The sequence below is a fragment of the Xenopus laevis genome, chromosome 9_10L (assembly GCF_017654675.1).
Source record: "Xenopus laevis strain J_2021 chromosome 9_10L, Xenopus_laevis_v10.1, whole genome shotgun sequence".
Taxonomy (NCBI): Eukaryota; Metazoa; Chordata; class Amphibia; order Anura; family Pipidae; genus Xenopus; species Xenopus laevis.
In genome coordinates this window covers 89,547,948-89,562,810 of record NC_054387.1, presented here as the reverse complement: position 1 = coordinate 89,562,810, position 14,863 = coordinate 89,547,948, and the positions used below count along the sequence as shown (strand labels likewise).

The following is a 14,863-nucleotide window of genomic DNA, read 5'->3' as shown; positions in this document are numbered from 1 at the left end:
CAGCATACATTTGCAATCACTGTCAAAAGGCATCATATCTCAAACTTGTGACCTTTTCCCTTGGTCCTTAAAGGGATACTGCCATGGCAAAACATGTGCAGAACACACCAGTTAATAGTGCTGCTCCAGCACACTTCTGCACTGAAATTCAATTCGCAAAAGAGCCAACAGATATTCAATTTTGAAATCTGACATGGGGCTAGACATATTGTCCGTTTCCCTGCTGCTCCAGTCATGTGACTTGTGCCAGCACTTTAGGATGGAACTACTTTCTGGCAGGCTGTTATTTCTCCTACTTAATGTAACTGAATCAGTCTCAGTGGGACTTGGCTTTTACAATTGAGTGTTGTTTTTAGATCTACCAGGCAGCTGTTATCTTGTGTTAGGGAGCTGCTATCTGGTTACCTTCCCATTGTTTTTTTGTTAGGCTGCTGGGGGGGGGGGGGGTGATATCACTACAACTTGCAGTACAGAGTGACTGAAGTTTATCAGAACATACTGAGGGCAGCTGGGAAACTGACAATATGTCTATCCCCATGTCAGATTTTAAAACTGAATATAACAAAATCTCTTCTGAAAAATGGATTTTAGTGCAGAATTCTGCTGGAGCAGCACTATTAACTGACAGTATCCTTTTTATGTTTGTTAATTTTTGCATTGATGAGCCACTGATTTTTCTAGTTTATTATATGATGAAAAATAACCTGATGTCCTATTATGTTCCTGGTTATATAATACTTTTTCTTCTTGACTCCCTAAATTACTATATATATATGATTTTTGCATTTAACTAAACAGTGCAAAGTTGCTTTTAGTCTTGTTTTTTTTTTTTTTTTTATAAAGCTACAATATTTGTACTGCCCCCAAGGTATTTAACATATTAAGCACCCCAGTCCTAGGAACCAAGTCTAATAAACCATTAACAGTGCATGATTTTTTTCCTTTGCTATAAAAACCCATTTACAGGCTGGCATTTATTTGGGTTAATTGTTTTTATATTGGAATACATGTTCTTGTTGAGATTCTCATCTGTGATGGTCCAATCCCCTTCCTGGCTGCTGCTAACAGTTAATTCAGCTCTCTGCAATGTTCTTGTCTCTATCCTGCAGCTTTTGTTAAACGCTTACTATAGAGGGGCAGAAAAGAGCGAAAAAGAATTTGCCAACAAATTACTGACAGAAATGAATGAAAATCAGGTACACATAGTCAGTAACAGCACCAATGGACTAAGGGCTTGAAAGGATGACATTTCTTGCACCTTACTTTAACTCAGCTTAATTCTATATTCTGGTTTTTAACATTCACTGCATGAAACATTTTTCATAATTTTAACAGATATTCAGTTATAAAGTTAAGATGGTTTTTTTTTTGTTTTACAGTTATACAGTTATTTTTTACTAAGAAACAATAAGCAAATATTGTTTTCCAAACAATTTTAAATATTTTACATTTACCGGTACACCCCACTCTTAAAGGGGATGTTCACCTTTGTAAAAGTTTATAAAAAAATAATCTTTATTTTTTTATATCTTGCACTGAAGTGGTATAAAAAGATAAGTAAATGGCTTTGAATTAATGGCAGTGTCTGCATTTAGGATGGTGTTTTATATGCATAGCTAGAAGAGGCAATAAAAAGGGCAATTTGCATGTCTCTGCCTTCAGTTTTTCAAGTGAACGTTTCTTCTTTTCATCATGTGTAGTACTTTTAGTTTTTAGTGATTGCATATTTTACATAAAATGCTTGTGTAAAACCTTTTAACCATTCCAAGGGCTGAGTTCAAGTAATGTATTTGAAATGTGATTCAGTTATCTTCACTAGTAATGACAATTCTTTAATTTATTAACTTTTTTTCAGCATTTTGGTGGATTGGTTATTTGGGTCCTATGTGTGGTCCTATCTGAATGTATGTTAGATTATAATTAGCTGTAAGATCTTCCTTTTGAGCCACAGTTCTCTTTTTGTTATCTGTAATTCCTGAAAATATACTTGTATAGAAGTTGAGGTAGAAACAAGTGCTTAAACTTACTTTTAGCAACTTTTTAAAGTTCAACACATTTAGGGTCAGGGCACACAGGCAGATTCACGGAGATTAGTCGCCCGGCGACAAATCTCCTATTCTTCAGGCGACTACCGGTAATCTCCCAGAACTGCCTCCCTTGCATTCCCACCAACTGAAATGCAAATCGTTGTCAGGATGGCACTCGCCGCAATTCGTTTTCCGAAGTCGTCTGAAGTTTCCTGTGCCTGTGTGTCCTGACCCTGTGTGCAGATTTATTAACGTTCAAATGGAAAATTCGAATTCAAATTTTTGATTTTTTTTTTTTTTTTTTGGGGGGGTCAAAACTCATTTAAACCACCAACTCGAATTTGAATGTGAGATTTATCACACCTAGCCCCTGGAAACTTACGTACAAGTCAATGGCAGAGGTCCGTTGAACCATTTGAAGATGTTAATTGCCTTCCTGACATTTGAGTTTTTTTCGGTGGAAAACCCGATTCAAATTCAATTTGTATTCAATTTTCGGGTCTTTCGTATTCGATCAAATGTTCAGATATATCAGGTGCTTAAGAGCTTGGAAAAGTACAAGGAACTGAACTTTAAGTTTTAATGTTTAATAAAAATAAGGCAAAATAGTATCATTTTAAAGGGCAACCTAAAAACTCTCTTAAGGAAATATAACTATGAAGATTTTCATTCATCCAGGTCATGGTATATCTAGTATAGGGAAATTTAAAACAACTGAACTTGCTGAGTAATCATTGAAGACGTTTCTCTCTTAAGGAAATAATTTAATAGTGGTAGTTTGTATATATGTATGATATATCTGAAAAAGTAGCTGGATTTCAGCTAAATAAACACATATAAATAAACACAGTAGCCTACTCTTAAATTTGTTTTCTTTTACTTGGAGTTGCAGCTATTGTAGAATTCCTTAAAAATGAGAAAACGAGAGAGAGAATTTGAGGTTATAGAGGACATTTAGGATCACTGCTCTCAGCAACAAGGCATGTTTTTCGATACCTGAATGATGCATCAGTTGGTAAGAACCAGAACAAGATGAGAAACAGTGAAGAAACAAAAATGTAATTTTCACAGTCAATCGCACGTCGTTTTTATGTTTCACTTTCCATAGAGGTGAAATCGGCAAATTATTAAAAAAATGGGAAAAAATATTTAGATGAAACTAAATGGACATTTGCTGGGATTACTTTCATCTGTAACATTTTTAAAGGGCCTTTGAAGGTAGTCTTCCGCTTTAACAACTTTTAGGGCTGTGGCAGGACTGGCCAAAATTGTGCTTTTGGGGAGAAAGCTCCAGTGTCAATGTCATGGTCTGTCATAAATATAAATTGTCCAGTCTTTTCGAAAGGAACAAATGGCTGGTGTGGTAGGGCATTGTGACTGCTATGGTGTGTACAAAATGTACAATCGCTATATGATTTGCATAATCACAAACTGATTATAACATTAGCGGTAAGCAGCGGGATTCTATTTGTAATAGTATATACAACAGTCAAATAGAATTCAGTTTTTTCAAAGCATTTTATACATAGCAAAAGCAAACTTTTTATAAAGATGCAATGCTACCTTTTGATATAACGGTGCACTAATTGATAAAGAAGGCAAATTATACTGACCTTTATATAAAGGTCAATATAATATAGGTTAAGTCTAGGTTGAATGTGTGTGAAAAAATGTGGCATTTATTTTGTGTTGATTAGTGACCCCAGTTATGCATTTTAGACGCACAGTATAACATTTTAAATATACTAATTGAAGCTTCTAAATCATTTAGTGGCAACCCCCTTAAACCATAATACACAGCTATTTTATGTATCAATGAATGCTTGCATTTTCCCTGCGCTTTGTGAGTATGACCGTTTTTCTTGTTCTCCTGCATTATACATTGATTGATTTTGTTTTTAAGTTGGGCTGGTGGAGGGACCTATATAAATACCTAAAATCAGTATTGTGTGATTACAATGGTTAAAGGGCAGGTATCACCTCTAACTAGGCTTATTAATTTGGAGAAGACAAGTTAAGTGTATACTAGTAGTGCTTTCAGTAACTCATTTGGCTGTCTCTCTAATTTTTATATTAATGCATGTATGTCCTTTGGCCTCACATAAACACAATTAGGTGGGAGTCTGCTCCTATGTGTTAGGATTATAAGAGGTAGTAGTCAGCATTTAAAATCCTAGAATATTCTCATTTGTATAGAACAACAGACATGTTGGAGGTGATAAATACTCTTTAAAATGATTACATTTTATAATTCTCCATTCAAGAGCAAATCCATCTATTCAAGTATGTTTTTGTTGGTATTCCTCCTTCTGCAGGTTTTTCAGGAAAGGTTAGATCGCTTAGCTGTAACTACCATTCAGGCTCTTACAGCAGTGAAGCATAAATCTCCTTCTGCAAAGGTAAAACTTTCTTTTCTAGTTACAGAATTGCATTTATTTCTAGCTACCTAACATTGATGATGTATTAATGCATGAAATGTATGCAGGTAAACAACTGTCTTTACTGCCTCTGTTTAAAGGTTTATTTTCTTTGTTTTTTGGGTCCCATATGGCTAGGCACAACACTGGCACAAATGCTCAACCCACTAATTTTGGAAAAAAATAAATAATCATCTTCCAAATTCAAAACTTCACTCACATAAAAATATTGGAACCCTTGCACTTTTTTTCAAATAACTTACACATTTTTCTGAAATAAACTGATTTACTTCCACAGAGATTCAGCTTTCTGACAGTGTAGTAAAGCCTTTGTAATCTCATTATTTCATGTTGCGGTGCAGAAATTCAAGGCGCACTGTTTCAAGGGCAGCAAAACACTAAAACATCATTAACTGTAGGGATTGTGTTCTTTTCTTTGGAGGCTTATTTTTGGCCTGCAATCAAAACAGTGTTATGCCTTACCAAAAAGTTTAAAATTTTGTCTTGACTGTCCACAGGTCCAAATCAGTTTGAAGCTGCAAGTACATATTTTTCAGTGATGCTGGCATCCCAGGGAAAACTCTGCATTGTGTGATTTGTGCCTTGCATATTGCACTAGCTTACATAGTAAATGAGCCTTTATATGCAGAATGTTCCCCTACGCACTGGACCAAAGTCTGCCCCCTTCTCTTGGCATTTGACACATGCACAGGTGGTCCTGCTGTCGTGCTGAGTGCAGCAGAGAGGGGTATACCTTAAAGCAGTGAGCTGGGTTTTTCCCCCAATGCACTTTTATCTGCTATATAGGCACCCAAGGAGCACCCTCCTAAAACTGCTGCCATAGACATGATACTTTGTGTGTCTTAATGGTAAATACAGCCATGTTTATATTTAGCAATAAAAATATTTAAAAAAAATATTGAATCTGCCAGTAGAACATTATATAATTTGAATAATTACCTAATCCTTTTTTACAGATTTTTTTGTGTGGGATATCTTTGATTAATTATGTCTTAGTATGGTATTTCTTATTTTACCTAGTTTTAATTCTGTTGTACCTGTATTTTAATTTAAACTCACAGGTTTTAGGCAGAGACTGAAACCTTTATTACCTCATTGGTGAATTTTTTTTATATTTTAAGAAAATTCTGGGCAACCATGATGTCCAAATGAATAAAAATATGCACAATTAATTAGATCTGTTTTCTGCAGTTAATACATTCTAGACTTTTATGAAGATGTTCTCCGATGACTTTTAGAGACAGCATTCATACCACTTCCTTCCCTGCTTGAAGTCAATGTGCATTGACAGTATAGGTGGATTTTGGCACAAAAATGTGTAAACACTTTGTGTGACATAACTCTAAGTGCAATATCAGCCAGGGATATTAAGTCATACTGGAATGCTTGTAAAATTAGGACTGCTTTTCATGCTCTTTTCTTTCCTGTTTTTTTAAAGGAAGTTTTTAATGAAAGAATAGGTTATGCACACTTTATTGATGTATTAAAATCACTTGGACAACCATCTCGGCTTTTACTAGAAGAACTTCTAAACATGGTAACTTTTTTATTTATTTTTTAAACTTTAAATTGATATATAATTGATTCTACAGCCTGTTTGAGAACAGATCATTTATTCACCACATAATTTATATATCTAATAGGGATTGTCATCATCTGCACAGTATTTTGACATAAACAGCCATATTAACAGCACCCTTTAATTTTGCTTGATGTAGAGCAGTTTTGATTTTACAGATATATAAATATATCTGTCGAAACATGCTGTATAGATATACAAAATAAGGGTGTTTTATCAAAGGATAAACAGACAATTTGCCTCATGGGACCTTTATTGGCCTGTACAACATTAGTGCCTTAGGGCCAGATAAAACCGAAACTCAATATACAGATGTAAAACGCTGTGTCTCTGGATACTTCTCTTCACAATTCTTGCACTGGATATGACAGTAGTGATAGAACTGAGCAGAGGACTGTCAGGAGATACTGCTTGCATGCAAAGCTTTGTGCCTTTCTCTTAGCCCTAGCATGATCTGCTTATATAAGAAAATGCAAATTTCAAAATTGCTCAGAGGAGCAATTTTTATGCATACAGGTGAATATATATCCCCTTCTACTTGACTTTGGAGTTTTCTTCTGGTGATCTGTGGAAAACTTGAAAAATGCTAACAGCAGACTGAAATGTCGCTATTGTCAAAGGTTTTCTAAGCCATGTGTTTCATATAAAGGCTTTTTAACTTTTACAAGGGGTGAAGAGTTGCTGTTTGCTTGCTTTATTGGAACTATGTTATGGGTCATGGCCATTAATGAACATGCTACACATTGCAATCATAAGTATATGGTGTAGCTGACTCTGATGTCTGATCTGTTTAAAAGTGCCTGTTTACCATGTCATATAATAGATGTGCAGAGCTCTAAGTAGAAGGGTGATTTCATAATTTTGTGCAGGTTGGAAAAAACCTAACCCACCCATTTGCAAATTATATGGGTCTGTGTGTAGATATATGTATGGTTTGCATTTTTCCATTGTAATTTATTTTACTTCAAAATAAAAGAATCTGCATCTGTTGATCACAGTGTTGACAAAATATAAATATATATATATATATATATATATATATATATATATATATATATATATATAATATATATATATATAATATATATATATATATATATATAAATATACACACACACACAGTATATAATATAAATTGAGGGACTGAGGGACTGAATACTCTTTATAGGCACTGTATGTAGATTTGTTATGCAACTTGTATGTTGTGTTCATATTCTAACTGCACATCTAACTGCAAATCTGTTTTGCAGGCTGTTGAGGGAGATCATAACATTGTTGGAATTTTGGGAATCAGTAATGTTCAGCCCTTGCTGCTACTTATCCAGTGGTTGCCAGAGATACAGTCCCATGATCTCCAAATCTTTATCTCTGAGTGGCTGAAGAGAATCTGCTGCATAAACAAACAAAGCCGAACAATGTGTGTTAACGCCAACATGGTCATTCGAATAATAGAGACTCTAAATTCACACTACTCTCTTCATCGAGCCTGCGCAGAAAACCTAATTGGCCTTCTGGGTTCACTTGGAAGCCAGTCAATGAGCTCTGAAGAGTTATTTCACCTCTTTTACTTGCTGAGAACTAAAGAACCCAAGCAAAGTCATCCTTATGTAATACCTGTAACCCGTGCCTTGCTTGCAATAACTAGAAAACAGGGATTGTGTAGTGCCTTACAGTACTTCAACTTGTCCCATAGTTTGGCAGGTATAGCTGTGCCCACTTTTCAAAAATGGCCCGGTTCTGCTTTTTCATTTTTTGCTTGGTTTTGTCTGGATCAGGACCAGTCATTTTCTAGTGCTTCAAGCAGTGGAATGAGGCGAAAACAGTTGTACAGGTATGAACTCAACCATTTGTTCATAACTAATTTTTAAATTTGGCAGTTTATTTAAACATTAACTCTACATGTAAAGTACTTTTGTGTTGCTGGAATATTTAGTGTACATATATGTGTTCAATATTATGGCATGGTCTGTTAGTGCCACGTGTTAACAAACTTTCATAACAACAATATATCCGGTGGCTAGCTAAAAAATTTAGGGGCACATTTACTAAGCTCGAGTGAAGGATTGGAAGTAAAAAAATCTACTTCACCACTTTAAGCCTACTGAGCTACAATGTTAGCCTTAGGGGACCTTCCCCATAAGTTTTCTAAGCTTTTTTTGATCGAAGGAAAATCCTTCGATCGATGGATTAAAATCCTTTCGAAGAACGATCAAAGTACTTGCGGTAAATCCTTCGACTTCGATATTCGAAGTCAAAGGATTTTACTTCGAGGGTCGAATATCGAGGGTTAATTAACCCTCAATATTCAATCCTTAGTAAATGTGCCCTTTAGTGTACCTCTAAACAGACTAATGCAAGATCATACATATTTTTTCTGTACTTTCTGTAATCGCAGCAAGATGGAGCATTTTTATGCCTTGATAGGTATGTTATTTTTGCGTGTCAGTATTTTTGTAAGGTGCAGAGTAGTTAGCAGAATATACAGTATTCAAAGACTGACTTACATGCTATTGAATACAGGGAAAAAAATGACATATTTATTGTAAGTGATGTTTCAAACCTTCTAGGATCCTTTATGAAGGATGGTGTGGTCACATTAGCCATGTAATACAGCACTGAATTCACTGAAAAGGCTCAATCTGATGTAATTTTTACAGTAAAATGTACTTTTAACCTTGTGTAATCTGTCTTGTATTTCTTTAAACATACTTTTTAAATAGACTGCTAGGAAATGTTTTGCCACAGGCAATTCACTTTATCTCCAGTCAGGAAGCATTTGGAGGAGATTAGTTACCCGCAGAAGAGGAAATTTTGTCACGGGCAACTAATCGCCTCATGTGACATTGACCTCCTCTTGGTCTGCTGAGTGGAATAGTGTCTAAAGCCATACATAAGCTCCTGTTTTAGAGTATAAATTATAGTATAACCCCTAATAAATTTAAAAAAGCTATTAGAAGTCACCGTTGAGTTTTGCAAACCTTATATGTTTTGCCTTGGGGGGCTTCTGTAAATTACAGTAGTATACTTTTATTCGCTATATGTTTATATTTGTAATATAGAATATAAACCAATAGTGTGAACACACAAGCAAATGTAGTAAATATGCAGTTTCAATTAACTGCCCAAACCATGTGATGAATATTTTTTATTGTTTCACAACAAAACTGACCAACAACTCTCTTTTTACAGCTTTTTCACCAGCAGTGGTACAGGCTTTGAAGCATTTATTACTTCCTCGGGGGTTCTTGTTGTTGCAGTATGCACAAAAAAGGAATATGCTACAGTTATGTTACCCGACCATTGCTTTTGTGATTCATTATGGGTAAGAGCAGTTTCCAGCAATAGTATGCATCTCTTAAATTAAATAAGAAATATCTCTGTAGCGTATCTATTCCCTGTTTAACTAGCCCTTCTTTAGATCTATGTATATTTAGGGACCAATGTCATATTTAAAATGGTTTAAAACTGTCTAAATTAATGCCAAACTCCGTTAGTACAGGCATGGTAGCTGTTATCCAGAATGCTCAGGACCAGGGTTTTTCCAGATAGCGGATCTTTCTGTAATTTGAATCTGTATACCTATACTAGAAAATCATGTTAACATTAAATAAACCCAACATACTAGTTTTGCTTCCAATAAGGATTAATTATGTCTTCGTTTGGATCCAAGTACAAGCTACTGTTTTATTAATACAGAGAAAAAAGAAATCATTTTTAAAATAGAGTCTATGGTAAATGGCCTTTCCGTAATCTGGGGTTTCCAGAAAAGGGATCCTATACCATGCGGTGCATATGCAGGCCAATCAATCAGTCAATCGGCTGACCTCCTCTTGCTCCTGTGTTTGCAGAGAGAAGCTCTTTGTGGCCCTTGGTACAAACATGGAGGCGTTTTTTTGCTCAGAAATGCTCAAGTATGTAATTTTTTGTGGCAAAATCCACTCTGCATGTTTACCAAGGCCAATAAAATGCCTCTCTTTTCAGACACAGGAGCGAGCCTGAATCTCTGCCTGTGTTTATACGCAGGCTGGGAATCGGCACCATGTGGCAATGGCCTTAGAAATACTCAGTTATTATTTACAGCTTACAGCTAGGTATCCCGCATTTAAATGTATTGTAAATAACTTTTGTTATATTTATTTAATAAGATTGTTTTTTTGTCACCTGCAACAGCATAATGTTACAATTGTTCATGTGCCTGGAAAAAGACCGTTTGGACAAAGCTTTGTATATATCTATGTGAATGGCCAGCAGAAAGTCTCTGCCCCTCTCAAGTTTCCTTCGATGCATGAAGTAAGTAAAGTTTAAACAGTCTGTACTGCTACATAAAAGTATTTTCTCTTATGGAATGATCATATGGGCATTAGTTAGAGGACCAGTACTGTTGTTGTTATTATAATTATTAACATGTATTTATATAGCGCCAACATATTTCACATCGCTGCCTGTTAAAAATGTAAATATTTTTTCAATATTTAAAGTTTTGTATCTGGTGATTTAGTGGATACAAATTATTTCTAAGCACCACAAGAGAATGATCAATGTCTTCTTTAGTCCTGTAGATAGCCTTGAATTGCATTTGGACCCCTATTTACCTTCCTAAACTATTGGTTCTACACACCTTAACTACTATGTAAACGTGCCTTATTGCCTTACCCATCCACAATGGCTACCCCCATGGCTATTCGTTTTTTATATAAATTATAATAGTCTTTCTGAAGCAAATATATAGTTTTATATAAATATAGTGCATAATAAACACATTAGGTATACACACACACACACACACACACACACACACACACACACACACACACACACACAGTAATATATATTTATAAAAATACTGCTTTGAACTGAATAATTTTAGTGAGCTCACTTAGAATTGCATTAAATAATACAGCACTATTACCTGTTCACCAGTAGCTTGCTTTTAATCAAGACTGAATATACTTCTCTCCATAAGTATGCAATGGGCTAACCAGCAATGTTCCCTCGAAGCTGTGTGCACACAAATTTCGGGACCAGTACACACAAAAACTGTGCACACAATTTACATAGAACACATAAGGCCAAGTTATTTAGATATTTTAAATTCCTTTAGTAACTTGTATTTTCTGGTATTTTCTTTTTTTAAAGGGATACTGTCATGGGAAAAAAATGTTTTTTCAAAATGAATTAGTTAATAGTGCTGCTCCAGCAGAATTCTGCACTGAAATCCATTTTGCAAAAGAGCAAACAGATTTTTTTATATTCAATTTTGAAATCTGACATGGGGCTAGACATATTGTCAATTTCCCAGCTGCCCCTGGTCATGTGACTTGTGCTCTAATAAACTTCAGTCACTCTTTACTGCTGTACTGCAAGTTGGAGTGATATCACCCCCAACCTTCCCCCCCCCCCCAGCAGCCAAACAAAAGAACAATGGGAAGGTAACCAGATAACAGCTCCCTAACACAAGATAACAGCTGCCTGCTGGGTCTAAGAACAACACTCAATAGTAAAATCCCATGTCTCACTGAGACACATTCAGTTACAGAAAGCATTTCTCTCCTAAAGTGCAGGCACAAGTCACATGACCAGGGGCAGCTGGGAAATTGACAAAATGTCTAGCCCCATGTCAGATTTCAAAATTGAATATATAAAAATCTGTTTACTCTTTTGAGAAATGGATTTCAGTGCAGAATTCTGCTGGAGTAGCACTATTAACTAATGCGTTTTGAAAAAACATGTTTTCTGATGACAGGATCCCTTTAATATTGAAATTTAAAGTTTCATATGTTTTTCTGAAGCAGCTCTATTCTAAATTGATACATTAGTTGATACATTTCTTATCTTTGTCTCTGCTGAGCAGAATCCCTGAGTTTCATTAAATGGGAAATCCTACTTCCAAAACCAAAATTTGATAAAGAGGCCCACATAACATAGAAACCCCTAATACATCCATCTCAGTTACCTGTTTGTTCAAAAAGTATAAATAAATGCCATTTTCTGTGCTGAAATCCAGCTGTTTATCGGTACTTCTCTTTCTGCATCATTTGAAATCCTGGCAAGGAAGGAGGGACTTAACACTGATGTTACAAATTGTAACAACTAATCCCCAACTAATCTAAAAACAACTGAACTGAAAAAAAAATTGTTTGGAAGGTGAACAGAGAGATTTAGAAAATGTAGCAAAAATGTAGTTTTCTTTACCCTACAATAGTTTTATGGCTTTACCACAATGGTCACAACCACCTTTTTTTTCATTTTTAGCAATAGAATTTTCTAATATTATGTTTATTCATAAAGGTGTGAAATGCTGTACACAGAAAAGATCAGGAAACATTTTAAGAACAATTATAGTTTTTAAACAATACTTAACCAAGGTGAAAGAAACTGTTATAATTTGCACATTTATTTCACATGAGAGAAAAGCACCAATAATTCTAGACTAGTCAAGGAAAGGGGGAAAGGAATATTTCAATTTTAAAGTTACTTTACAGATCAGTGATTTATTTGAAATATTTCCTTAAATGTGCATTTCACTTTCTTATTTTAAATTAATTTGGTTAATTTTTTTTCAACACATTCTCAGGCTTTCACGTCTTGTTGTATTGGGTCTGCTGGCCAGAGAACGAATACTCCGCCACCCTCTCAGATCCCAGACCCACCCATATCTCCTCCAAGTGCAGGCACTAGGACATCATTGGGTGGAATTCTGTCTTCTCCTTCATGGAGTGGCACGCATGGAAAGACTGATGGTGTGACAAAATTAATATCGGCAGGGACACAGGACAGTGAATGGGGATCTCCAACATCACTGGAGGGACATCTTGGGTCTGTTCTTATTTTCCATGATGTGTTGCAAGCCTCACAGGTGAAGACTCTTTATTTGGCTGGTATGTATCACAGAATATTACAACATATTTTACACGTTTTTTTTTACTTCTTGTTGGCTACAATGGTTAAAAGGCTGGCCGGTCATTTTAATAAACATTGAAGTAACTGAAACAAGTTTTGAAATTCTAAATCAGCCTTTTGGCTTGCTGTGCCCTGCAAAATGTTCTCTTTGCTAAAAGAGAAACAATGTATTTTCTAGGTCCAAACAGCCTGAGTCCATGGAAATCGCAAGAATCAGAGTTGACAGACTTACCCGCTAAGCTCCTTCTCTACTACACACCAAAGGTGAGCCAGACTGTGTCAGTAATTTGTGTTCCTTTAGGTCAGTGACTGTTTGCCCATAGCAGCTTCAGGCAGTGTCTGGTTGTCTGGACACCCTCACAGGAGTACAGATGATTAAATGTTTAATTTTAGGGCTGCTGTACCATTAGTATGTAATCCATTACATTTTTATGGTTGTTGAGTCTGTACTGCATAAAGAATATAGGAATGGGACCTGTTATCCAGAATGCTCGGGACCTTGGTTTGTCCGAATAACAGATCTTTCCATAACTTTTGTCTTCATAAATGTAAAACATTAAATAAACCCACTAGGCTGTCTTTGCTTCCAATATGGATTAATTACATGTTAGTTTGGATCAAGGGCAAGGTACTGTTTTATTATTACAGAAAAAAGGAAATACTTTTAAAAAAATGTAATCGTTTGGATAAAATGGAGTCTATTGGAGACAGCCTTTCCTTAATTTGGAGCTTTTTGAATAACGTGTTTCCGGATAACGGATCCAATACCTGTAACATATTCTCCCTAATTTTAAAATATATTGTTTATATGTAGACCACAATTTTCAAATGCTTCTCCATAACATACATTTAAGGGCAGTGGCCGACAGGGAGATTTGTCGTTCGCGATTATCTATGCGCGTGACAAATCTCCTGAAAATGCTTCTACATTTGAAATAACTGAAATTGCTGGTGGTAAAACCAACATATTGCAAAGTCGCCTGAAGTTTCCTCACGAAGCAACTACGGGCAACTTCTAACAAACCTAGCGATGTGTTGGTTTTACTCCCAACAATTTCAGTTATTTCCAATGGAGAAGTATTTTCGGAAGATTTGTCACCCGCAGTTGTGCATTTTTATCGACAAATCTCCCCGTCAGCCACTGCCCTAAAAGATGTCAGCCCTCTCCTGTGTTAGTATGTCTGCTGATAAGAGACTTGGTAAATTATGCATTAAGTGCAGTTACATGTCTTTTCAGAACTAGAAACATTTATTCAGGTCTGGGGCCTGTTATCCAGAATACTCTGGACCTGGGTTTTTCCGGATAATGGATCTTTCCATAATCTGGGTTTTCATACCTTAAGTCTACTAGAAAATTATGTAAACATTAAACCCACTATGCTGGTTTTGCTTACAGTAAGGATTAATTATATCTTAGTTGGGTTCAAGTAAAGGAGAAAGGAAATCATTTTTAAATTGGATTATTTGGATAATATAAAGTTTATGGGAGATGACCTTTCCGTAATTCAGAGTTTTCTGAATAATGTATACATATGGTTGAGTCCTTTAATGAGTTTTGATCCACAAAAATTGTGTGTTTTATGGGCAAAGAATTGTAATAATACACAGGAACTAAGAAAAAATACAATACATTTTTGTGTTGTTATCCTTAGGTCAGTTGCACATGTAGCAATTTACTTTACTGAGAAAAGACACCTCTTTTTTCACATTAAAACTTCTGGTACAAATGCTTGCCATTTGTGGCATTAGCCTATTTTATTTTTTAAAAACACTCTAAAGTAATGAACACCATAAATAATCCTTGTATAGACCTCTCACTCTAATAGCTGTGAAGCATTTGTTTCTGAGTAATCATAATATTGATTATGATTTAACCAGGATTATGATTTAACCAGGAAAATAAGAATACAGTGTTGGAC

The 14,863-nt window shown here is 35.4% G+C and overlaps 1 protein-coding gene across 3 annotated transcripts in view; it reads left to right on the top strand.

The window, feature by feature from the left end:
- The window catches only part of nbeal1.L (neurobeachin like 1 L homeolog), a 98,171-nt gene that overhangs the window by 32,589 nt on the left and 50,719 nt on the right, over positions 1 to 14,863 (top strand). For 2 of the 3 annotated variants that reach the window (XM_018236161.2, XM_018236160.2), the window contains exons 11-18: positions 1,110 to 1,196; positions 4,343 to 4,426; positions 5,904 to 6,002; positions 7,295 to 7,875; positions 9,234 to 9,366; positions 10,215 to 10,334; positions 12,619 to 12,922; positions 13,123 to 13,208. In XM_018236161.2, coding sequence (XP_018091650.1) covers positions 1,110 to 1,196; positions 4,343 to 4,426; positions 5,904 to 6,002; positions 7,295 to 7,875; positions 9,234 to 9,366; positions 10,215 to 10,334; positions 12,619 to 12,922; positions 13,123 to 13,208 — 1,494 coding nt within the window. The remainder of the gene's footprint in view (positions 1 to 1,109; positions 1,197 to 4,342; positions 4,427 to 5,903; positions 6,003 to 7,294; positions 7,876 to 9,233; positions 9,367 to 10,214; positions 10,335 to 12,618; positions 12,923 to 13,122; positions 13,209 to 14,863) is intronic. The other variant, XM_018236162.2, reaches the window with a different exon arrangement.